The sequence below is a fragment of the Schistocerca cancellata genome, chromosome 12 (genome assembly GCF_023864275.1).
Source record: "Schistocerca cancellata isolate TAMUIC-IGC-003103 chromosome 12, iqSchCanc2.1, whole genome shotgun sequence".
Lineage (NCBI taxonomy): Eukaryota > Metazoa > Arthropoda > Insecta > Orthoptera > Acrididae > Schistocerca > Schistocerca cancellata.
In genome coordinates, this window is record NC_064637.1 from 106983795 (window position 1) to 107008728 (window position 24934).

General features: G+C 42.3%; 1 protein-coding gene across 2 annotated transcripts in view; it reads left to right on the forward strand.

Annotated features, from left to right (window-relative positions):
- LOC126109635 (trichohyalin) overlaps positions 1-23591 on the forward strand; it is a 230864-nt gene extending 207273 nt beyond the window's left edge. For both annotated transcript variants that reach the window (XM_049914680.1, XM_049914681.1), the window contains exons 15-18: positions 2242-2409; positions 9434-9900; positions 15423-15596; positions 21148-23591. In XM_049914680.1, the coding sequence (XP_049770637.1) occupies positions 2242-2409; positions 9434-9900; positions 15423-15596; positions 21148-21442 (1104 nt within the window). In that variant the 3' untranslated portion in view covers positions 21443-23591. The remainder of the gene's footprint in view (positions 1-2241; positions 2410-9433; positions 9901-15422; positions 15597-21147) is intronic.
- The last annotated feature ends 1343 nt before the right edge of the window (positions 23592-24934 follow it).

Here is a 24934-nt window from a genome sequence, read left to right on the forward strand (position 1 = left end):
TTTGGATCAACTTTTCTCAGGATTTTCCGAGTAGTGCATCCTAATATTTTAACCACATGAGGTGTTAGGGGTGGTCCTCTTTCACCACACAAAATTGCGGACAAATCCCTGACCCCACGCTCGTGCCATCTCCTTGTAATAACTATCTAAACAGAATAATAATACAGCATAAAGAAAACATTGTGCTAGAAAAACTTAAAAACAATTTATGTTTTTTATTAAAAGAAAATGTTCTTGTGGGTACATAATGTAAACTGCTGTAATCAGCTATTTGTATGGTCCTGCCAGATTAATAAGACCACCTGTCAAAACCATGAATAACCACCACGTACAATTCAGGCACACAGTAAATTGACGAGGTTCTGGAAGGTACTGACAGAGACACAGAGCCTGTCAATTCCAGCGCCGTGGCCACCGGTACTAGGTTTCGTGGCTGAGGTTGCGTGGCGCAAACACCCCGATCGAAGTTGTCCCACAGATTACTGACTGAGTTTAAACGGCTCAGATGGTTCAAATGGCTCTGAGCACTATGGGACTTAACTTCTAAGGTCATCAGTCCCCTGGAACGTAGAACTACTTAAACCTAACTAACCTAAGGACATCACACACATCCATGCCCGAGGCAGGATTCGAACCTGCGACCGTAGCGGTCGCGTGGTTCCAGACAGTAGCACCTAGAACCGCTCAGCCACCCTGGCCGGGTGAGTTTAAATCTGGAGACTTTAGTGGCCAGGGGAGTACAGTAATCTCATCCTGGTTCTCTTTGAACCACACTTATACACTGTGAGCTGTGTGACAAGTTGCATTGTCCTGGTGGTAGATTCCATTGTGCCGAGGAAAAACAAACTGCATGTAAGGGTGAACCTCATCCCCAAGGATACATGCATACTTGTGTTGATCTACTGTGCTTTTCAGAATGACGATATCACCCAGGGAATGCCACAAAAACATACCCTAGTCCATAATGCTATCTCCTCCGACCTGGGCCCTTACGACTATTGTTGCACCGCCCTAAACACCAACAGCCATTTTTCCGATGGAGCATGAAACATGATTCATCTGGTGTGACTCATTAGATGTCCAGTTGTTGACGTGTGAATTCCCACTTTTGTTGCTGATGAACAAAGTCAGCATGGGTGCACTAACCAGGTACCTGCTTTGGAGGCTGATACACAGCAACTTCGCTGAACATTTCTTGAGGATACACTGTTGGTAGCCCCTCGGTTCATCTATGAGGTCAGCTGCTCTACAGTTGCACATCTATTTTCCCGACACATCTCCACAGGTGTTGTTCACCCCTGCCATTGTTGGCTTGTGGTGTGCCACAGTTGCCTCAGCACTAGTTTTGGATAGCACCATTTTGCCACGCACAATTAGGAATGCTTCCACCCTTGGCCTGAAAGCCAATAATTGTGCCCTTTGGGTGTCAAATTAATTGCATTACGATAATGACTGCACTGTTTCCTGTGTTGTCTGAAACACTTCATATACCCCTCACTGCTAGTGTTGTCCCTGCCATCTGTGAGTAGATATTTGCAAGCTGACAGTGAAGATAGGTGGTGGTCACATTAATGTGACTAGACCACATATTATCTCTGCTATTAAATTCTTGATTAATGTAAATAATTTAAAGGATAGATTAATAATGGTTAAACTGTGCATCAACATTTATATGGTGTTGTAATTCAGTGCATTTCAATTCGATGGAAAAAAAAATAAAAAAAGTAGTGGAGCAATTAAGTCATTTCATTATTATGCTGAAGATTGTGGGTTTGAATCCTAGTGAGCAAAATACAATTTTTTTACATCTTTATCAAAATGACAGTGCTCATTACTTTTATTCAGGTATTGATTTAAATTTCTTGTTTAATTTCTAACCCTTTGAACATAATTTTAAACACTGTACTACAATTGTAATTTGCTTTCATTTCTTCCTCCTGTTATTCTTCTTTCATTTGGAATCTTTGTACATGTATATTGTATATACTACATACACCACATATGCTACAACCATGTGAAAAATGAGCAAAATTTGTGATCTGTTGGGTGTATGCTTCCTTTGTCTGTCTACCTTAATTCTGAGAAGGAAGGGGATTGTCCCTGAGATGAGCGTCAGCTGTGAATCAGAGCTATGTACCACAGACCACACAGACAATACTAGAACCATCTCAGACAGCTGAGGCAGTCCCCATTTCAGAGTACACGGCCAGCACTGAGCAGCAAATGTGGTGCGATTTGCAGGAGACGCCGTCCGGAGGTAGCTGCTCGCCTGTCGCTGAGGAGTGCTCACCACTGGAGGTAGAGGTGGGGGTGGAGGAAGAAGATGCGGAGGACCCCAGCAGCGGCCCCACCCACAGCGAGGTGGATGGTGACGATGACGACCCCGACAGCTGTGCCACTGTCTCCATGGTAGGCACCACCTGCCACTCACATCTCTCTGTCACAGAACTGTCTCCTCTCAGCTGTCCTGAAACTATGGTCCTCACAATCTTGTTCAGACACTGTCTGCCCCAGTTTCCACTATAAAAATAACCTCTATTGCCACAGAGACTGAGAGATGAAAACTCACTTACATTACTAGTCATTAAAATTGCTATACCAAGAAGAAATGCAGATGATAAACGGGTATTCATTGGACAAATATATTATACTAGAGCTGACATGTGATTACATTTTCACACAGTTTGTGTGCACCTGAGAAATCAGTACCCAGAACACCACCTCTGGCCGTAATAACGGCCTTGATACACCTGGGCATTGAGTCAAACACAGCTTGGATGGAGTGTACAGGTACAGCTGCCCATGCAGCTTCAACACGATACCACAGTTCATCAAGAGTAGTGACCAGCGTATTGTGATGAGCTAGTTGCTTGGCCACCATTGACCAGACGTTTTCAACTGGTGAGAGATCTGGAGAATGTGCTGGCCAGGGCAGCAGTCGAACATTTTCAGTATTCAGAAAGGGCCATACAGGACCTGCAACATGCGCTCCTGCATTATCCTGCTGAAATGTAGGGTTTTGCAGGGATCGAATGAAGGGTAGAACCACAGGTCGTAACACTTCTGAAATGTAATGTCCACTGTTCAAAGTGCCATCAATGCGAACAAGAGGTGACCAAGACGTGTAACCAATTGCACCCCATACCATCACGCCGGGTGATACACCAGTATGGCGATGACAAGTACACGCTTCCAATGTGCGTTCACCGTGATGACGCAAAACACATATACGACCATCATGATGCTCTAAACAGAACCTGGATTCATCCGCAAAAATGACATTTTGCCATTCGTGCACCCAGGTTTGTCGTCAAGTACACCATCGCAGGCACTCCTGTCTGTGATGCAGTGTCAAGTGTAACCGCAGCCACGGTCTCCGAGCTGATAGTCCACGCTGCTGCAAACGTCATCGAACCGTGCAGATGGTTGTTGTCTTGCAAACGTTCTGATCTGTTGACTCACGGTCGAAATGTGGCTGCACAATCCATTACAGCCATGTGGATAAGATGCCTGTCATCTCGACTGCTAGTGATACAAGGCCACTGGGATACAGCACGGCGTTCCGTATTACCCTCCTGAACCCACCGATTCCATATTCTGCTAACAGTCATTGGATCTCGACCAAAGCGAGCAGCAATGTCACGATATGATAAACCGCAATCGCGATAGGCTACAATCCAACCTGTATCAAATTCAGAAACGTGATGGTACGCATTTCTCCTCCTTACATGAGGCATCACAACAACGTTTCACCAGGCAAATCCGGTCAACTGCTGTTTGTGTATGAGGAATCGGTTGGAAACTTTCATCATGTCAGCACGTTGCAGGTGTCACCACTGGCGCCAACCAAATTTTACGTCGGTAGCACGTCATTTTTGTGGTGTAGCAATTTTAATGGCCAATAGCGTATTTTCTTTAGTTTCACTCTGCCCTCACGAGCAGTCCTCTTTTGCCCTTGTGATGGTGAATGCAAATGTCATTTGGCATCCGAAAGATTGACTGGGGACTGTTCAGATTCATGACTGCTCATTTAGAAGGAAGGAACTAGGATTTGGGTATAGCATGCAGCCAATGACTGCATCACTGGATATAGAGCACAGATTCTGATTGAAGCATCCTAGTATTGTCCCCCCCTCAGTAGCTGAGTGGTCAGCGTGAGAGAATGTCAATCCTAAGGGCCTCGGTTCGATTCCAGGCTGGGTTGGACATTTTCTCTGCTAAGGGACTGGGTGTTGTGTTGTCCTAATCATCATAATTTCAACCCCATTGACACGCTAGTTGCTGAAGTGGTGTCAAATCGAAAGACTTGCACCCGGCAAACGGTCTACCCAACGGGAGGCCCTAGTCACGCGACATTTACATTTATCCAAGTATTCATCTCAACTGACTGACAGAAACTGTGGAAGATGTCGAGAGAAACTGTGGAAGACCTTGATGTATGGATGGGGGTGGGGGTTCTGGATCCTGCTGCTGCAGTATGCAACTCCAGTGACTTAACTACCCCACCAGCTCACCCAGTATGGTTAACTGTCACTTACAGCTCAATGAGATTGGTCAGATCTAAATATGAGACTTGCACAGCTCATTCTGTGATGTCTCTCATTTACGTCTACATGACTTCCATGCAATTGCTAGGCAGAGAATTCATCGAACCACCTTCAGACTATTTCTGTACTGTGACACTCTTAAGCAGTGCATGGGAAAAATGATCATTTAAACCTTTCTGTGTGTGTTCCAATTTCTCTGATTTTATTATGATAATCATATCTCCCTACATAGGAAGCTGTCAACAAAACATTTTTGCACTTGGAGGAGATAGTTGGTGATTGGAATTTTGAGAAAAGATCTTGCCACAACATAAAAATACCTTTCTTTTAATGATTTCCACCCCAGATTATGTACTATACCTGTGAATCCCACAGATGTGCTCAGCAGCATGGAGATCAGGTAACTTGGGAACAATGGAAGAGCAGCAGTTTCTGTAAAACATACAACAGTCCATTCCAACACAATCGAGGACGATGACGATACAAGTTGCCTTATATCCCACAGGCAAACAAACAGATCTTGTGGTTGGGAAGTAGTTTGTACACTTACATTTACATGTACTCTGAAAACAGCTTTGAAATATGTGACAGAGGGCAGTTCTCATTATACTACATATTAAGATTTCTTTCCATTACATTCAAAATATATGTCATATGAATGACTGCTTAGATGGTTCCTGCATCATTAGCCTGCAAGACTTAGCAGGTGCCTCATATCAACCAATGCAAACATGCTGCACATGTGAATGCCTTCTTGAACAGTTACCTGATGAAGATCAGGATGACTCGTATGGTTTTTGATGAGCTCCCACCACGTTTTTGTCACATGCTGATACGGCTACGACTTATGTGCCCAGGAGACTTTTTACATGCTTTAAGTGTTGATTGTTTGTGCTCCTGTACTGATGATAATCTCTATGCCAAATGATGTATGGTGAGCATGTAATGGCTAAACCATTGTCCATGTGGTTGCATGCCAGTGAATTTTGGAATCAAGGCTGTCAGTTCCAAATACTGCTGAATCAAAATGGAGAAACATATACAATGAAAACTTATTCAAGTTCTAGTTTCAATGTATAAGTTAAAATCCATCCAAAATTTCTATCTCTGTTCACATAGAAGACATCATATTTTAAGATGAGATAAGTGTTTTTGAAACACCCTGTATTATGTCCTTAAGGTATACTATTTTGCCACAAAAATTTATATTTGTAAAGGGTATTAGTAGTCCAAAAGGGTGGAGTAAAGGATCTATAGTAGTAGTGAATGTAAAGAAAACTGTGGTTATGGCACAGGGATACATGATCACGTCTGTTATAAAATTCGATAGCTCTCCACTGCAGGTAGTTCACAAATTCTGCTACCTAAATTCTCTAGTGTTATATCTCTCTCTGGATGATGAGATGAATATGAGAACTGGCAAAGTGGCCAACACTTCCAGGATGCTCCACATTAGAGTTCGAGACAACGAACACCTAATAATTGTTTATCAAGTATGTAAGCTGAGCACCCTCTTTTATGGAGGTGAGATTTGGACATCATATGCTAAATGAGACTGTAAGTTCAATGTCTTTCATCTGTGTTGCTTATGAATGTTCCAGGTGTAATGTGGAGGGACTGTATGCAGGATGAGGTGATCCTGAATACTGAAAAGGTGTTATCATTCTCAATGAATTCTGGCTATAGCTCAGGCACTTACAATGTATGGACACCTCCTGTCTTTCTGAGGTAGGACTTGCCAAGAGACTGCCTGGAGAATCTAAACTGCTCTTTAAACACTGCACCAAGCGTGACAGGATCAAGACCCTTGGACAATATGTCTAATAGTATATTTTAAATACGACAGTATGCCATCTTAGGCACTGTATAATATTCAAACACTTGATAATGGCGTTTTAAGCCAAAATCATGATCATGTAAATGTTAACACTGCAAATAAAAAACAGTCTAATGGCAGTACTGACTTTAAAGAAATATATTATGACTGTGGCCCCACATTATGAAAAAAATCCTCGACATCCATTTGCTGCAGAATTTTAGAACATATTCTGAGCTCAAACATAACGAGATATCTCAAGCTGAATGCTCTCATCCATGTCAACCAGAATGGATTCTGATAATGTCAGTCATGCGGAAATCAACATGTGCTTTTTTGGCATGAAACGGTGAAAGCATTGGGTTGAGACAGTTGGGTAGATGCAGTACTTCTTGACTTCTGAAAAACATTTGACTCAGTACTATACGTACAACTATTACTGAAGGTACTGTAATGTTTTTGATCACATGAAATTTGTGACTGAATTGAGTGTTTCTTGGAAGGAAGGACACAACATATTATCTTGGATGGATAGTCATTGACAGATATACAAGTAACTTCAGCCGTGTGCCAGAGAATTGCTTTGGGATCCTTGCCGTTCCTGTTGTATGTTAATCCTCAGTATTTTGTAGATGATACAAATATTTATAATGAAGTTCTGTCTGAAAAAGTTGCACAAATATTCAATCAGATCTTGTTAAGATTTCAAAGTTGTGCAGTGACAGGCAACTTACTTTCAGTGTTCAGAAATGTAAAATTGTGCACTGCACAAAAGAAGTAATATGATGTTACTACAGTAGCAATGAGTCGCAAATGGAATTGGTCACATCATACAAACACCTGTGTGTACAACTCTGTAGGGGTAAAAAATTTAATGATCACAAAGATCCTCTGTAGGTAAATAAGGTGACTGACTTTAGTTCATTCATCTACAAAGGAGAGTTTATATTCATGTGACCCATCCTAGAATATTAATTAAGTGTGTTGAAACTGTATCAAGTAGGGATAGGTAATATGGAATGTATACAAAGGAGGACAGCTTGAATGGACATAGATTTATTTACATAATAATTTGTTATGTCAGGTTCATCTAATTACTATTGACATTCATTTTACTGACTTCAGCAAATTATTGCCCCATCAGATGTGATATAAATCCACATCAATATTGTGGTGGTGCAACAAAACCAGTTACATGCTTGCTGAACATTATGAAAACAGTATAAAATATTCCAGAAATATGAGCTTCATACTTTACAATACATCAGTTCTTTTTTTTTAAAAAAAAAGAAAAAGATTTGTTTCATACACTGGAGATCTTCCTGAAGATGCTGAAATAACTCAACTGGGAGACACTTGGAAACAGACACAAACTACACCATGAAGGTTTACTTACAAAGTTTCAGGAAGTGAAGAATCTAGGAATTTGCTACTTCCCCCTTGTATGGCTCCCATATGTGTCATAAAGACAAGGTCAGACAAACTAAAGTGTGTACAGACACATTTAACCAATCATTTTTCCCACACTCCAAACATGAATGGATACGAAGAAGCTCTAATAACTTGTACAATGGGGAGTACCCATTTCCGTGTGCTTTAGTGTTATTAGCAGAGTATAGATGTAGATATAGAAATTGATGATGTGCTCCATTATCACTGTCATCTTGACAGAGGGTAGCACGTAAAGGGTTATTACAAATGATTGAAGCGATTTCATAGCTCTACAATAACTTTATTATTTGAGATATTTTCACAATGCTTTGCACACACATACAAAAAGTCAAAAAGTTTTTTTAGGCATTCACAAATGTTCGATATGTGCCCCTTTAGTGATTCGGCAGACATCAAGCCGATAATCAAGTTACTCCCACACTCGGCGCAGCATGTCCCCATCAATGAGTTCGAAAGCATCGTTGATGCGAGCTCGCAGTTCTGGCACGTTTCTTGGTAGAGGAGGTTTAAACACTGAATCTTTCACATAACCCCACAGAAAGAAATCGCACGGGGTTAAGTCGGGAGAGCGTGGAGGCCGTGACATGAATTGCTGTTCATGATCTCCACCACGACCGATCCATCGGTTTTCCAATCTCCTGTTTAAGAAATGCCGAACATCGTGATGGAAGTGCGGTGGAGCACCATCCTGTTGAAAGATGAAGTCGGCGCTGTCGGTCTCCAGTTGTGGCATGAGCCAATTTTCCAGCATGTCCAGATACACGTGTCCTGTAACGTTTCTTTCCCAGAAGAAAAAGGGGCCGTAAACTTTAAACCGTGAGATTGCACAAAACACGTTAACTTTTGGTGAATTGCGAATTTGCTGCACGAATGCGTGAGGATTCTCTACCGCCCAGATTCGCACATTGTGTCTGTTCACTTCACCATTAAGAAAAAATGTTGCTTCATCACTGAAAACAAGTTTCGCACTGAACGCATCCTCTTCCATGAGCTGTTGCAACCGCGCCGAAAATTCAAAGCGTTTGACTTTGTCATCGGGTGTCAGGGCTTGTAGCAATTGTAAACGGTAAGGCTTCTGCTTTAGCCTTTTCCGTAAGATTTTCCAAACCGTCGGCTGTGGTACGTTTAGCTCCCTGCTTGCTTTACTCGTCGACTTCTGCGGGCTACGCGTGAAACTTGCCCGCACGCGTTCAACCATTTCTTCGCTCACTGCAGGCCGACCTGTTGATTTCCCCTTACAGAGGCATCCAGAAGCTTTAAACTGTGCATACCATCGCCGAATGGAGTTAGCAGTTGGTGGATCTTTGTTGAACTTCATCCTGAAGTGTCGTTGCACTGTTATGACTGACTGACGTGAGTCCATTTCAAGCACGACATACGCTTTCTCGGCTCCTGTCGCCATTTTGTCTCACTGCGCTCTCGAGCGCTCTGGCGGCAGAAACCTGAAGTGCGGCTTCAGCCGAACAAAAATTTATGAGTTTTTCTACGTATCTGTAGTGTGTCGTGACCATATGTCAATGAATGGAGCTACAGTGAATTTATGAAATCGCTTCAATCATTTGTAATAGCCCTGTATATGCATACGACTGTAATAAACAAACACTTGTCATCTGTGCAGGTGAAGAAACTGAAGGAACAGCTGGCATGGTTCAGCCGCAGCTTGGAGTCGGTAGCCAGGGATGATGAGGAGGCTCTGCACTCCATCTTCTCGCTGCCCCCCATCACCATCCCAGAGGCGGTGTACCGCAAGCTCGGCTGGGCCGATGACAATCGCGGCCGTGGTGACGGAGTTGTGGACTGCCGAGTGGGAGTGGGGGTGGAGTCAGAAGTGGGGTCACCCGAGGAACGAGAGGAGCGAGATACGCCCACACGTGCTGCCGACACAGTGGAAACACGGAGAGAGGAAGTGGCAGTGGGCTCTGGGGACGAGTCGGCAGCATCCGAGGTGACGGCAGGGGTGGAAGTGGACACAGAGGCGGAAGCGGAGGCGCAGCGGCGCAAGAGGCGGGAAGGTGCCTACCGGAGGCTGGCTGCCTGCCTGGAGGCTCCGGCTGCTGTCCTGGAAGATGACTACCTCCTGACCAGGTAATGACGAGCATCAGCAGAAAATTACCCAACTCCTACGGGGAAAAGTAACTCTGCAATCGGGCCCTTGTAAGTGTACCATTATCTTAGCCAGCAGTGCACCCTTCTTCTGCTTTTCATCCTCTTTGACTGCAATATGCCTTAAAGCTTTCTATTTGATACTGAACAACACTTTCTGTGTGTATATTGGCAGCAAAAAAAACACACTTTCTATGTGTATATTGGCAGCAATGCTCCAGACTGTCATATTCCTCGCACAATTGAAGAGTTGCTTGCTTGCCACTTCCCGTAATGATTTCAGAAATTCTAAAGTAATGTTATCTATCCTTTCTGCATTATTTCATCCCAAACTCTATACTGCATCCACTATGTCTTCCATAGGAAGAATGATGATGTCTCACTTTTAATTTCAGTGAAAATTGTTTCCACTTTTCTATATGCTAAATCAGCCCCTCCAATGACCATTATTGTTCCAGTTTCTTCACATACTTCTTGCAGCCATTTCACCGTGACCTTCCTGCACTTCCTATTTATTTCATTTCTACATGACTTTTATTTTGGTATTTTTGAATTTTCGTGAACATTATTGTACTTGTTTCTTTCTTTGATTAACTGAAGTATTTCTTCTGTTATCCAACATTTCCTGACAGATACCTTTCTTGTACCTATGTTTTCTATCCAACTTGTGTGACTGCCCTGTTTAGAGATTCCCATTCCTCTTCAAGTGAACTGCTTACTGTGATATTTATTACTGCAGTATCAACAGCCATAGAGAACTTCACAAAAACATCTCATCATTCCTCAGTAGTTCAGTGTCCCACTTCTTTGGAGAGTGATTCTTCTGGGCGAACGTCTTAAACTTTAGCCTGTTCTTCATCATTACTAAATTGTGATCCAAGTCTTATATCTGCTCCTGGGTACACCTTACATTACAATATCTGATTAGGCATATGTCTGAGCTAATTTCTGGACATAAATTATCTTTGTGGTGTTCGCCTGCTTAGCTGGGTGGTAACGTGCTCGCCTCCCGTGCGGCGGGCCCGGGTTCGATTCCCGACCGGGTTGGAGATTTTCTCCGCTCATGGACTGGGTGTCATGGTGTCCACATAATCATTTTCATCCTCATCACCGGCGCGCAAGCAATAAGACTTGCAGTTGACAGTCGAATTTCCCCGGATAGGGCCTCCCGGCCAACAGTGCCACACGCTCATTTCATTTTTTCTATCTTTGTGGTTTTCACAAGATAATACTTGTCTATTAATGCACCAAAGAACTTGTAACTGCTTGTCTCATGCAGGTCTCTGTTCTCAACTTTAAGGCTGACATTTTCAATGTCAATATTTCTGCTGGCATGGACCTGAATGTACATTGTTTTTGTTCCATTTAAGAACAAATTTTTTACTACTAAAATACTAGATTGGATTGTCTATGGGCAGACCGTGGAGCCACTACTTCTCATTTGAGTATCTCTTCAATTAGCATCACAAAGCTGAATGTACCCCATTCCAGCCCTCCCACTGAGACAAAATTGCTTGTAGTTTCGGCAATTGAACTGACTGTGGTCACAGACTGTATTTGTCACTTTCACAGCTATCATAACGCCGCAGAAGCTAATACACAATTACCTGGTCAGATCTGGAGCACATTTTCACTTCTTCATGTCAATACTCCTCTCAAAAATGCAGTATCAGTATTGATGATTGAGACAGTGACAGAAATTTCACAAGTTTCCCTGTTGTATTTACAGTTGGTCACTATTTGTTTTCTGCTGTAAGCAATTGGTCATCAGTATCTTCTTTCATGCAGCTTTTCTACTTTAGTAAAGACTGATTTGGTGAAACAAGCAATAGGTCCCTGTCTGAAAGTCAAAGCCAGATATCTTTTTTCATCACAAATCTAAGCTAAAATTCTATGTTCAGATAGAACGAGTGAATTAGTTAAAAATTTCTACATAAATATTTCATAGAGTAACAACAGTTGGAGTACCCCTTTTACTAACAGCTTCAAGTGATTAATACTGTAGTATGTGGTTCTTATAGCTAAATTTTAATTACATATGTACTAACAAAGGCAAGTTTTACCTTAGTTGCCCCATTAAAATTATGCAAGTTGAGGTTTTACAGTGACATAAACAAATTAGTCAGGAAACTTCCTGGCAGTTTAACAGTGTGTCAGACCTTTGCCTTTCATGGGCAAGCGTTCTAAACTTGAAAGTTTTGCTGGAGAGCTTCTGCGGAGTTTGAGAGGTAGAGGACAAGGTATTGGCAGAAGTAAAGCTGTGAGGCTCATTTGTGAGTGATGCTCGAGTAGCTCAGTCAACGAGCGCTTGTCTGCGAAAGGCACGGAGTTCGAGTCTCGTGTCCGGCACACAGTTTTAATCTACCAGGAAGTTTCAGCACACATATTGTTCACTTGGCTGCACATGATTATCTGCCATATCTCTTACCTTGAGTCAGGAGATAGTGTTCTCTGAGTACCCTGAGAGAGAGTGCAGTAATGTCTGGGGCACCACAGACTATCATCGAGGTGACCACTGTTGTGGCTTTGCTTGACATGGCAGCAGAGAGTGGTGAGCAGTCAGTGGTGCACCCAGCAACAACCCTGGGTATAGGAGTGGCACTGTGTTGTCCTTTCAGATGGGTCGAGTTCTGCGAACAGCACACAATGTTTATCTGTGTGTATAGGCTCCACGGAGAACTAGACCAGCACCTGGTGTAATGGTATAGGTAGGGACAAGAAAAAATTGTTTTATTTTATGGCCGAAGTAGGTGTTATTTTTTCCCAAAACTGCTATTTTGTTGCTGAATTCATTGCTAATTTTTGGAAATTCAGTTTTTTTGTTGGAAAAATCGGGGTTGTTTTCTACCTAATTCAGTACTGGCCTGGGGCAAATTCAGCGTTGTTGTTTTTGCCAAATTCAGTGTTCTTTTGTCAAATTTAGTGCTATTTTTTGTAAAACTTGGCATTTTTTGCCAAATTCAGGTTTTTGCGTTTTTGGTGTTATTTTTTTTTACCAAATTTCATTGTGCGTAGGTAAGTGTTTTTTTGCAAATATGGTGTTTTGCTCATTTTTTGCTAAGTTCATTGTTTTTTGCTAAGTTCAATGTATATTTTGCTAAAATCGATATGGCTTTTTATTTTTTGCCAAATTCAGAGCTATTTCCATCACCACATCAAAGTTTCTTACATGGCAACTACACTGTTATTTCAAGATTTTACATGAACCTCAGCCTTGAGGATATTACAAGACCAGCTGCAATTTTAGCATTCAATAACTGTCAGTTACAAATATTACAAAACTAATGTCCTCAGAATTATAACACTTTTGTACAGCAAAAGAACAGTTTTCAGAATATCTTTCAAAAATTGCCAATTTCACACTGTTTCACTAAAAACTGATAATGCTGCATTATTTATAGTATTATAGCTTTCACAAAATTTACATATGCTTAGGTATAGAATCTCATTGCTAACACAACGTAATCAGCTCTGGCTTGTATACTTGATAACTTCAAGAGCAGCTGTTACATTTCTCGTGTGTTAAGGCCAATGGCTGTGGCCTCTCTTTGAATATGGCTCTGAGCACTATGGGACTTAACTTCTGAGGTCATCAGTCCCCTAGAACTTAGAACTACTTAAACCTAACTAACCTAAGGACATCACACACATCCATGCCCGAGGCAGGATCGAACCTGCGACCGTAGCTGTCGTGCAGTTCCAGATTGCCGCGCCTAGAACCACTCGGCCACTCTCTTTGAATACTCTGATGTTATCTTCCAACTGGATAATGTAGGATCACATACTGCCCATTCTTTCGAGAACCACCTCACTACCGAGGGTGTGTGACAGATGCTCTGGTCATCACATTCTCCAAATCTCTTGCCCATTGAAAACATCTGGTCATGGACTGCCTAGAGACGGGCACGCTACCAACCTGCCACCCACTATGATTGATAAATTCTGGGATACAGTTGCACCAGTACAGAATGCTGTATCCATATTTGTCATCTGAGCTCAGTTCAACTTGATGCCCAGAGAGGTTACAGCCAATGACGCTGCCAGAAGTGACAGATGTGTGTGCTAAATTTTACACTTTGTGTACTTCCAATTCATGTGTGAAATTTAGTATGTATTCTTCCTAATATACTGTATGCACACAATAAGTAAAATTTTCTTTATTCGCCACCCTTTGTGGTGCTTGAATGAATAGTAGGACATATACACGGTCCAGTCTCATTAATGTGACCACCACCTATGTTTGATGTCAATGCGCAATAACGCCACAGATGGCAGAAGGCAGCACTAGCAGTGAAGGGTATATAAAGTGGGTCAGAGGCACGGAAAACAGTGCGATGGTTGTCAAAATGTGGAAACAGAGTGATTTATCTGATGCAGAAAAGGCATCTTCTTTGGTTTTTGGGCCAAGGGTGGAAGCATTTCCAAAATATCTAAGTCTGTAAACTGTTTGCATGCTGCCTTGGTTAAAGTATAACATATATGGCATTATGCAACACTGGTGCTGAGGCAACAGTGGTGCACTGTGGGCCACAGATGACAGGGATGGGTGATGGCTGTGGAGATAAATGTGGGCAAATAGACTTGCAACTGTTGAGCAACTGACTGACCCAAATGAACTAAGCAGCTACCAACAGTGTCTCTGCAATGGTCGTTCAGTGGACACTGCTGCATATTGGCCTCTGCAACAGGCACCTGCTTCATGCACCCATGCTGAATGTTAATCATCCATGATGGAGGCTGGAATGTTCACACCATACAGCAAAAGGACATCATCTGAGTGGCAACAGGTGGCCTTTTCAAATGAATTATGTTTAATGCTCCATTGGCGTGTATGGTGTGAAATGTATGAAAACAATTACCCTCAACAGTCATCAAAACGGTTAGTGTCTGTGGAATGTTTTTGTGGTGATATCATCATTTTCCGGAAGGCATAATGGGTCAACACAAGCACGCATCTATGTTTAGGGACCACGTCCACCCCTACATGCAGTTTATGTTTCCTCAGCACGATGACATCTGCACAGATCACAGAGTATATGTACGGTTTGAAGAGCACCATGACAAGTTTACTTTAATCCTCTGGCCACTGAACTCTGAGCATTTAGACGCAATCAAAAATCTGTGGGACCACCTCTACTGGGCTCTTTGCACCACAGATTCTCAGCCGTGAAACCCAGGGCAATTGGCAGAGGGACTGGAGTCAGCACGGCTCCACATCCCTGTCAGTGCCTTCCAGAACCTCATTAATTGTCTTTTTGCATGTCTTGTAGCAGTCTCTGCTGTGAAAGTGGGTTTTTCGGGCTTTTGACAGGTTGGTCACATTAATGTGACTGTACAGTTTATACATGGGTAGTGTCATTACATTACAGGCACGGTAGTCATAAACTCTAATACACTTACAAATTAACTGCATCCACTGACCAGTTCTAGAGTATATAATTCCAGAGCAGAGGATTGAAGACGCTGCCGAGCTGACAGTTCCCCGTGGGTTCTGTGCTGCACAGGAACGAGGCTGCCACGAAGCCTGAGCTGTCAACGCAGATACCTGCTGTAGCACCACTGGACGAGACGGCGCTGGAGGCACGTGCGCAGCGGCTGCGCAGGCTGGAGGAGCAGTGCCAGCAGCTGGTGCGTCGCGTCACCAGGACGGCACACCGCAGCGACCGGCTCAGCAGCAGGTGGGTCCCACCTTCTCCCCAGCTCTGCTACATATGTGCCCACAGACCACTGTGCAGTGCGCACCAGAAGGAACTTTGAACCAATATTATTCCATTTTTGTACTGTATGAGAGAAGAATGACTGTGTGTGATGGATAGTGACAAAGCTCTAACTATCACCTTCTGACATAATATCAGTTGTTATTTCATTTATGCAATACTCAGTCATACAATTTTATGAAAATTTCCATTTGACAGATTACAAGGTGCGACAATAAAGTAATGAGACTGATTTTCTTTGCCAGATGTGGCAACCCTGCAGGCTTGCATAGGCACAATATCTCTGACCTTGGTCTATAAGCTCCTTCAGGTTAAAGCAGCACATCGATGCAACTGCTCAGTTGAGTTGTGCTGTAATAAGTTGACACATGTTTGTGTCTCTCACCACGGAAATGGAACCGCATAATATTGCGCAAAGGTATGCCATTTCTTTTTGCGTTAAATTGGGTGAAAACATGATGACAACTTACGGTAAGCTACAGAAGGGTTTTGGAGAGGAGGTTATGTCAAGAGCTCAAGTTCTTCATTGGCATAAAATGTTTAGTGAAGGCAGAACGAATGTTGAAGATGAAGACCGCAGCGGACGACCATCAACCTCACGGACGGACGTCAACTTGGCCAGGTTGCGTGAACTCGTACGATCTGATCGAAGATTATCCGTGAAAATGACTGCAGAAGAACTGAACATCAATCGAGAAACAGTTCATCTAATAATAACTGAAGATCTTGGTCTGAGAAAGATTTATGCAAAAATGGTCCCGAAAAATCTCACACCTGAACAGCGAGAAACACGGAAAAATGTGGCAGCCGATCTGTTAGAGCAAACGGGAATCAATCCAGAATTGTTGAGCCGTGTTATCACTGGTGATGAAAGTTGGTTTTTCAGTACGATCCAGAGACAAAATGCCAAAGTTCGCAGTGGTGCTCAAAGGGATTACCCAGACCTAAAAAAGCTCACATGTCAAAGTCAAAAGTGAAATGCATGCTTGTGTGCTTCTTTGATTCCAAGGGAATTGTTCATAAAGAGTGGATGCCTCCTCGACAAACAGTTAACCAATATTACAACAAAGAAATATTAGAAAGACTTTGTAAAAGAGTTCTCCATGTCTGTGCCAACATTGCTGATAATTGGATTCTGCATCATGACAATGCGCCATCCCAATACTTCTCTGACAGTACAGCAATTTTTAACCTCAAAACAAATATCAGTACTACCACAGCCACCTTATTCACCAGATATCGCTCCATGCAACTTTTTTCTATTCCCAAGAGTCAAAAAGGCAGTCAAGAGCCACCATTTTCAATCAACACAAGATGTTCAAAAGGCTGTGACGAGGGTCTTGGATGATATTACAGAAGATGAATTCCAGAAATGTTACCATCAATGGCAGAAGCGCTGGAGAAACAGTATGCAATCAGAAGGGAACTACTTTGAAGGAGACAACACTAAACTTGACTAAAACGGTAAGCAACATTTTTTTTTTTTTTCACATCAGTCTCATTACTTTATTGTCACACCTCGCATTTTGTTGCCAAGACAGTCTAAAACACACCACCAAATGCCAGCAAAAAATGGATATAATTACAACAATAATACAAAATATGTTAAATTTCATTCTGAATAAACAGGCCCAGGGTTCTTAATTTTAAAAAAAAAGTAGCTTGACTCAGAAATTGTAAATCTTTCTGTTTCATAACTCCAGCTATGACAAATAAATTCAGAACTTTACTTCTTGAGGATTTCCCAGTGGACCAAATATTCTGTTGTTTCTGGGAAGTGCATGCGAGATATTATTGACCCTGGTACCAACATGAACATCTCCAACATATCATTGCCATCTTTATAACAGATACGCAGTGACAGGCCTGGCCAAGATTTGCACTCCGTCAACACAGCCGAGTCTGCTGAACACTCCGGCTTCTCCCACCACTGTGCTATTCCGAGTAGTTGTGTGAGTGAGATGGCTATACACTGAAGGCTGCACACGTGGGAAACATAGGAAGATGTGTTTGAAGCACAGTACAACTATTTCTCAGAGAAAAAGTTGCAGCATACCGTTTTTAAGCAGAATTTTATTAGGTTTGCTAATTTTTGACTTTTTATTTTTCTACCAAAGCAGTAATTTTTATTACACAATTAAAGAAGTAAATTAGACAGTACTAATATGGTGAGCAGAACTACAGAAAGCTTCATGTACAGGCATTTAACAGTAAGTTGTGATGTTTATAAATTTATACACATTACAATTTTATAACATATAACACATAAAGAATTATGGTTCATGCTACAGTCAAACATATGGATTACGCAGATTAAAGTCTGTCACACCTGTAAGTTGGTGTGACATTGCCAATTTAATAAAAGAAAAAAAAAATGCACAGATTTGTCGAAATGAACATTGAAATAACTTTAGTAGCTTTTCTGTGCTGTCGAGGATATTTAAGTCTTGCAAATACCTGTTCTGGACAAACAGGTTGTTGAGCTGGTGCTAAAATGTACGTCCCTCAGCTCAAGTCGGAAGTAATGGGGTACATTAGCAGCCAAAAGCGAGAACGATCTGACAAATAAAGCGAAATACATCTTGAGTCATAAAATTCTTGGAATCTCTTTGAGCAAGCATGCTGAAATGTTTCAATTACTTAAAAATAGGCAGTCATGTCTAGTACACAAATGACTACCTTCACTTACAGGCAATGTTCCATGTTGTACGAGGTGCATTCAAGTTCTAAGGCCTCCGATTTTTTTTTCTAATTAACTATTCACCCGAAATCGATGAAACTGGCGTTACTTCTCGACGTAATCGCCCTGCAGACGTATACATTTTTCACAACGCTGACGCCATGATTCCATGGCAGCGGCGAAGGCTTCTTTAGGAGTCTGTTTTGATCACTGGAAAATCGCTGAGGCAATAGCAGCACGGCTGGTGAATGTGCGGCCACGGAGAGTGTCTTTAATTGTTGGAAAAAACCAAAAGTCACTAGGAGCCAGGTCAGGTGAGTAGGGTGCATGAGGAATCACTTCAAAGTTGTTATCATGAAGAAACTGTTGCGTAACGTTAGCTCGATGTGCGGGTGCATTGTCTCGGTGAAACAGCACACGCGCAGCCCTTCCCGGACGTTTTTGTTGCAGTGCAGGAAGGAATTTGTTCTTCAAAACATTTTAGTAGGATGCACCTGTTACCGCAGTGCCCTTTGGAATGCAATGGGTAAGGATTACGCCCTCGCTGTCCCAGAACATGGACACCATCATTTTTTCAGCACTGGCGGTTACCCGAAATTTTTTTGGTGGCGGTGAATGTGTGTGCTTCCATTGAGCTGACTGGCGCTTTGTTTCTGGATTGAAAAATGGCATCCACGTCTGATCCATTGTCACAACCGACGAAAAGAAAGTCCCATTCATGCTGTCATTGCGCGTCAACATTGCTCGGCAACATGCCACACGGGCAGCCGTGTGGTCGTCCGTCAGCATTCATGCCACCCACCTGGATGACACTTTTCGCATTTTCAGGTCGTTATGCAGGATTGTGTGCACAGAACCCACAGAAATGCCAACTCTGGAGGTGATCTGTTCAACAGTCATTTGGCGATCCCCCAAAACAATTCTCTCCACTTTCTCGATCGTGTCGTCAGACCGGCTCATGCGAGCCCGAGGTTGTTTCGGTTTGTTGTCACACGATGTTCTGCCTTCATTAAACTGTCGCACCCACGAACGCACTTTCGACACATCCATAACTCCGTCACCACATGTCTCCTTCAACTGTTTCACACCACGCAAATTCAGAAAACGAATGATTGCACGCTGTTCAAGTAAGGAAAACGTCGCCATTTTAAGTATTTAAAACAGTTCTCATTCTCGCCGCTGGCGGTAAAATTCCATCTGCCATACGGTGCTGCCATCTCTGGGACGTATTGACAATGAACGCGGCCTCATTTTAAAACAATGCGCATGTTTGTATCTCTTTCCAGTCCGGAGAAAAAGAATTGGAGGCCTTAGAACTTGAATGCACCTCGTACGTGAAACTGATTTTTCCATAGGACTACTTTTTGTTTGATGACATCAATCTCGTCCGCCATATGTTACCAAACAATTCTCCCCTTGCGTTAAGATACTTAATGAATTAAAGTAATGCATGATGTTGACCACAAAAGATTTTGTCACCACTCTAATTACCCTTAACTCAGTTTTTTCGTTCAGCTCAGCCAGCTTGCACTGCCGTTCATCAGAAGACAAGTGAATTATATTGACATTGTGTCCGGTGTTGTAACGATGTTCCAGTAAGCATTTTCCAACCATAAGTAATCTGATGGCACGTTAGTCATTTTGCATAGCCTTTAAACGATATGAAAAGTAAGCCAATTCCCATTCGGCATTGACGATCTTGCAGACAATATTAATATTGGAATCAGGCTTTTTGCAGATGATGCATTTATCTATAATGAAGTGCTTTCTGAAAGAAGCTGCATAAATACTCAGTCAGATCTTTGATAAGATTTCAACATGGTGCAGAGATTGGGAACTTGCTCTAAATGTTCAGAAATGTAAAATTGTGCACCTCACAAAACGAAAAAAATGTAGTAACTTGTAACTGTAATATTAAGGAGTCACTCTTGAAAACTGACCAATTCGTACAACTCATACAACATGGGTGTAACACTTTGTAGGGATATGAAATGCAATGATCACATAGGTTCAGTTGTGGGTAAAGCACATGGTAGACTTTGGTTCATTGGTAGAATACTGGGGAAGTGCAATCAGTTTACAGAAGAGATTGCTTACAAATCTCTCGTGCGACCCATCCTAGAACATTGCTCAGGTTTGTGGGACCCATACCAGATAGGACTAACAGGGGATACTGAATGTATACAGAGAAGAGCAGCACGAATGGTCACTGGTTTGTTTAATCTGAGGGAGAGCGCCACAGAGATACTGTATGAACTGAAATGGCAGACTCTTGAGGACAGACATAAACTATCCCGAGAAAGTCAGTTAATAAAAGTTTCAAGACCCAGCTTTAAATGATTAGACTACAGATATACTACAACCCCCTACATATCGCTCACACACAGAGGCATTCAAAGAATCATTCTTGTCACTCTCCATACATGGATGGAACAGGAAAAAACCCTAATATCTGGTGCAACGGGATGTACCCTCTGTGATGCACCTCACAGTGGTTTGCAGGGTATAGATGTAGATGTAGATGTAGAACAATGTGCCTTCTCCACTTTTTACTTTTTAGACAACTGTGTGGACATCACAGTATTTCTAATGTAGAATATAAATCTAATTTAATGCAAGTAGTATTGTCAGCAAACTGCTTAGTGTCTGACAGAGTGAATGCTTTGCTCAAGTGGCATGTGGCTGTAGCATTCATTTTTCTTTCCCTCCTCACCCCTCAGCACTTGCCACTTCATATGAGTGCTAGCTAGGAGTGCCAGCAGAGTGCTCACTTAGCACCGTTTGGCCAGGCCTGTGCTAGGAGATCGGGAAGTGATGTGCATTCTTTTTCAGGCTGGAGGAGTTGCACGAGCAATACGGCTCGTCTTCATCACCAGAGTCGAGCCCTGTGGTGCCAGGATCACCAGTTGCGAGACGGCGCAGTCGGCTCCCACCCCCACCGCCCCCACTGCCGGCAGATCTGCCTCGCATACCTGCACCACCCCACATGCCCGCCGAGCTGCCAGTTCGCAGGTTGCCCACCGCCTCCGACACCGACTCCACCCGCGGCCACCACCCACCGCTGCTACCCTCGCAGCCGCCGGCTGCTGGCGACACGAGCGGTGGTGACGACACGGCCGAGGGCTGAGCCCGTCGGGACTCCCCGAGCTCTCTCTGCTGCTGCCACCGGGACTCCCCTGCCTCCCAGCACTGAGCACCTGCAGTGTCCAGCTCCTACACTTGAGAGAGAGAGAGAGAGAGAGAGAGAGAGAGAGAGAGAGAGAGAGAGAGAGAGATTGATTCATTTGCAGCACTGGGAGGACCTGCCCGGTAGGCAACAAGTTCCAACATCACAATTTCAGAAATATTTCCCTCGGTTCGACACTCAACTTAAAGCTCAGTACCAGGGATTTTTGGAAACGGTGCTTAACCGTGCGACGTTTCTGCGTCTCACCCCCCGAGTGGGGTCAGAAATATAAACGCTGGCACAGTTAACTCGTCAGATTTTATGAATGACAACTAGTATGACAACTTGTGCTTAGGTAACTTGGGTGTTAAAAGTCCTGTACACTGTTATTCTAATGAAAGGCTCTGTGATGATCATTCACAGTCAATACATCTTGTTTCTCTACAACAAGAATACTCGGGATGAAATACGGGTTTTTTCCCCTTTTTCACCATCTCCATTTGAGACTCTACTATGGAGTACCTGTGACAGAGCACTGGAAACAAAGATAAAATCTTATAGTTTTTTTCTGTCAATCTATAATCAAATTTCTATTCTCAACAGATAGGGCCTTCGGCAAGACATCAATTATGGCTCCTACTTCTGAAGCCTTCATAAATATATTAAAAGGCTTTATTTGATAGGTGATATGAATACCAGTTCCATTCAGATAACTTCAACTGTGGCTAAAGAATAATAACAGCCAAACATAAATACTCTGTAATGAAAATGACACTGCAGGAAAAAGAGAGGAATCTGAGGGGTCTATAATTAGATGTACTTACCATCAACACTTTTCCATTGTCAAGATACTGGAAAATAATAATTTTATATGCACAGGTTTAAATGACCATGTTCAAACAGTATGTGTACTGTTACGCTAGAACACAGCACAAAATACGACGAGTCGAATTACTGAAATGACATCAGATGCGCCACAGTGCCTGAGACCAAATACATAGCTCGTATCTTGGGCTCAGAAATTTAAAAAGGTCAATTGTACATTGTGTACAGGCAAAGGAAGAATTGAGAACTATGCAGAGAGAAAACATTATAAGACACCACTGTGCATATGAGTTTCACAATACATGATCGCCTGAGCGAGACTTTGTAAATGCAAATGTGGTAATGTTCCATGCAACTAAATGGCGTAAAGTAGTAAGATTTAAGTAACTGGAGGAAATTACAGAAGATAATTTTGAGCTATGAGCTACAGTTAGCCACCAGAAGTAAAATAACTCTCTGGCTGTTTGTGGTTCTGTCCCAGATCTTAGCAAGCAATTGAGCTATTATGCTCTCTCACTGCACCTGGAACTCTCACAAACTGATGGAGAAATAGCATGTGGTGGCTGCTTTTAGTTATGTAGAACTATCAACTTTGAAATAATGCATCTGACAAGTTGGTGTTACTCAGGAGTGAGCCAATTCATGTTTATTGATGCAGAAATGGCACGACTGCTGAGAGAAGGGGAACGGCTGGAAAACTCTGTTTCAAAATGTTGTTGACCCTTGTTGAAATGTCACTGCACTTATTGTACTTATGCTAAGCCACTAGCATTGATGTACTTATTACCAGCAATAGAGGCTACATGCATTATCACCCTTGCAGGTAATAGAAACCATTGTTTACTATATCACGGCCTTCAGTACGTATAAAATATATACCTGCAGTACATACGTGAAGCTTTTGGAGAATGCCACCTCCCCTTCACAGTTTGTATGGTTAGCTTCCATTCCTGCCACCTGGACAGATTATTTAGACACATTATAACAAATGCGACAGTTATGTAAGATTGGCGTGTCTTCGACATATATTACTGTGCCGTCAGAGTCTGCTCATCTTGAACTGTGGCATGCACCCTATGTAAGCTTCCGCTCAGGAGTTGACCCTACACATAGATGGCACAGAAACATATTTATTATATATAATGTATTATGAGAGGAATATCTTTGTGTAATCGGAAAGTTTTATGAAGTAAAGAAAAAATTGTGCATGTCTTCCGATGATCTGTTTATACAATAAATCTATCCTTTTAGCTATCAAATAAAGATTGTTCTATTTTATACCTTCCTTATTGTCCGACTGTAATTTTTGTTGTTTTGCTTCACTATGATAAAGTAAAGCTGTCATTCAACCTGGAAATTGGTTTTGAACACCACACTGTTTTTCTACGCACAGTCCTATCACATGCTGTATGCTGTTGCCTTCTTCTGACCTTTGCACTTCATTATCTAGCTAGTTAGAGGCAACCTACAGTTTATGTGGGCATCACACCACAGCACAACTCACAGTTTTCACAATAACAAAATTTCCAGTGGTGGAAGAAATGATTAGTGACAGATAACACCTACTGGGGATTGAATTTCAGGCCTTTGGATTCTTAGCCTGGCACCTTTCCGTTAAGTCACCGAGCTGCTTTATTCACTAGCATTGCAATAATTGTATGCAGATTTACACCTGATACAACACTCCATATTGGATGAATTATGGACAGTGCAGAACAACATGAGAACTCTTACGTTTCCTGTGAGTAGAGGCGCACAAGTAGGAAACATGAAGACATGGAGGATTTCTTCCTATCATAAACACTGGAAATGTCTTGCAATTACTCAAGAGCTGGTACTCTTAATTTTCATCAAACTCTTTTATCAAAATAATTAAGCAATCAAATGACATACGGGGTTTGTTCCAAAAATTTCAAGAATGTAATTCTCCACCAAACCAGTGGGTCCAGAGTAGGGCTGTTTTTCGCAGGAAGAGTGATGACGGATCTCGGATAATGAACATGACATGGCTCGGTTGCCTCCATGGGGTGGCATAGTGAGGATAGTGTTCTGTGCATAGTTCGTTTTGGTGGTGCGTCGAGATTTGAGATGGTTAATTTAGCAACAATACACAGTAAAATTTTACATTAAACTAAAAAACTCTAAGATGATGGACCTGATTCCAGAAGTCTTTGGGGAGGAAGCCAAGTCCCTCGACAAGAATTTACGAGTTGTGCAAGATTTTCCGAGATAGCTGTGAAAATGACAATGAGTGTTTTGAGCATCTGTCTATGTCTCAAATGCATGAAAATGTGAAGAAAGTGCAAAAGATTTTTAATGGGGATTGACACTTGAGCCTAAGAGTGATCAAATGCTTATCAGATTTTGAGAAAAGGTGCAAGCAAAGGTGGTCCCAAAAATGGTGACTGATGGACAAAAGGAAATCTCTGTGCTGAGGTGTCACTAGTTCTTGGGATGTCTTGAAAGTGACCCATATTTTTTCCACATGGTAGTGACAGGCAATAAGATATGGATTTTTGGGTACAATCTTGAATCAAAAAGACAAAGCAGTGAGTAGTAGACTAAAAACTCAACTCGCCCAAAGAAGGCTTGCAAGAGCAAATTTGAGGTTAAGGCAACCTTCTGAAT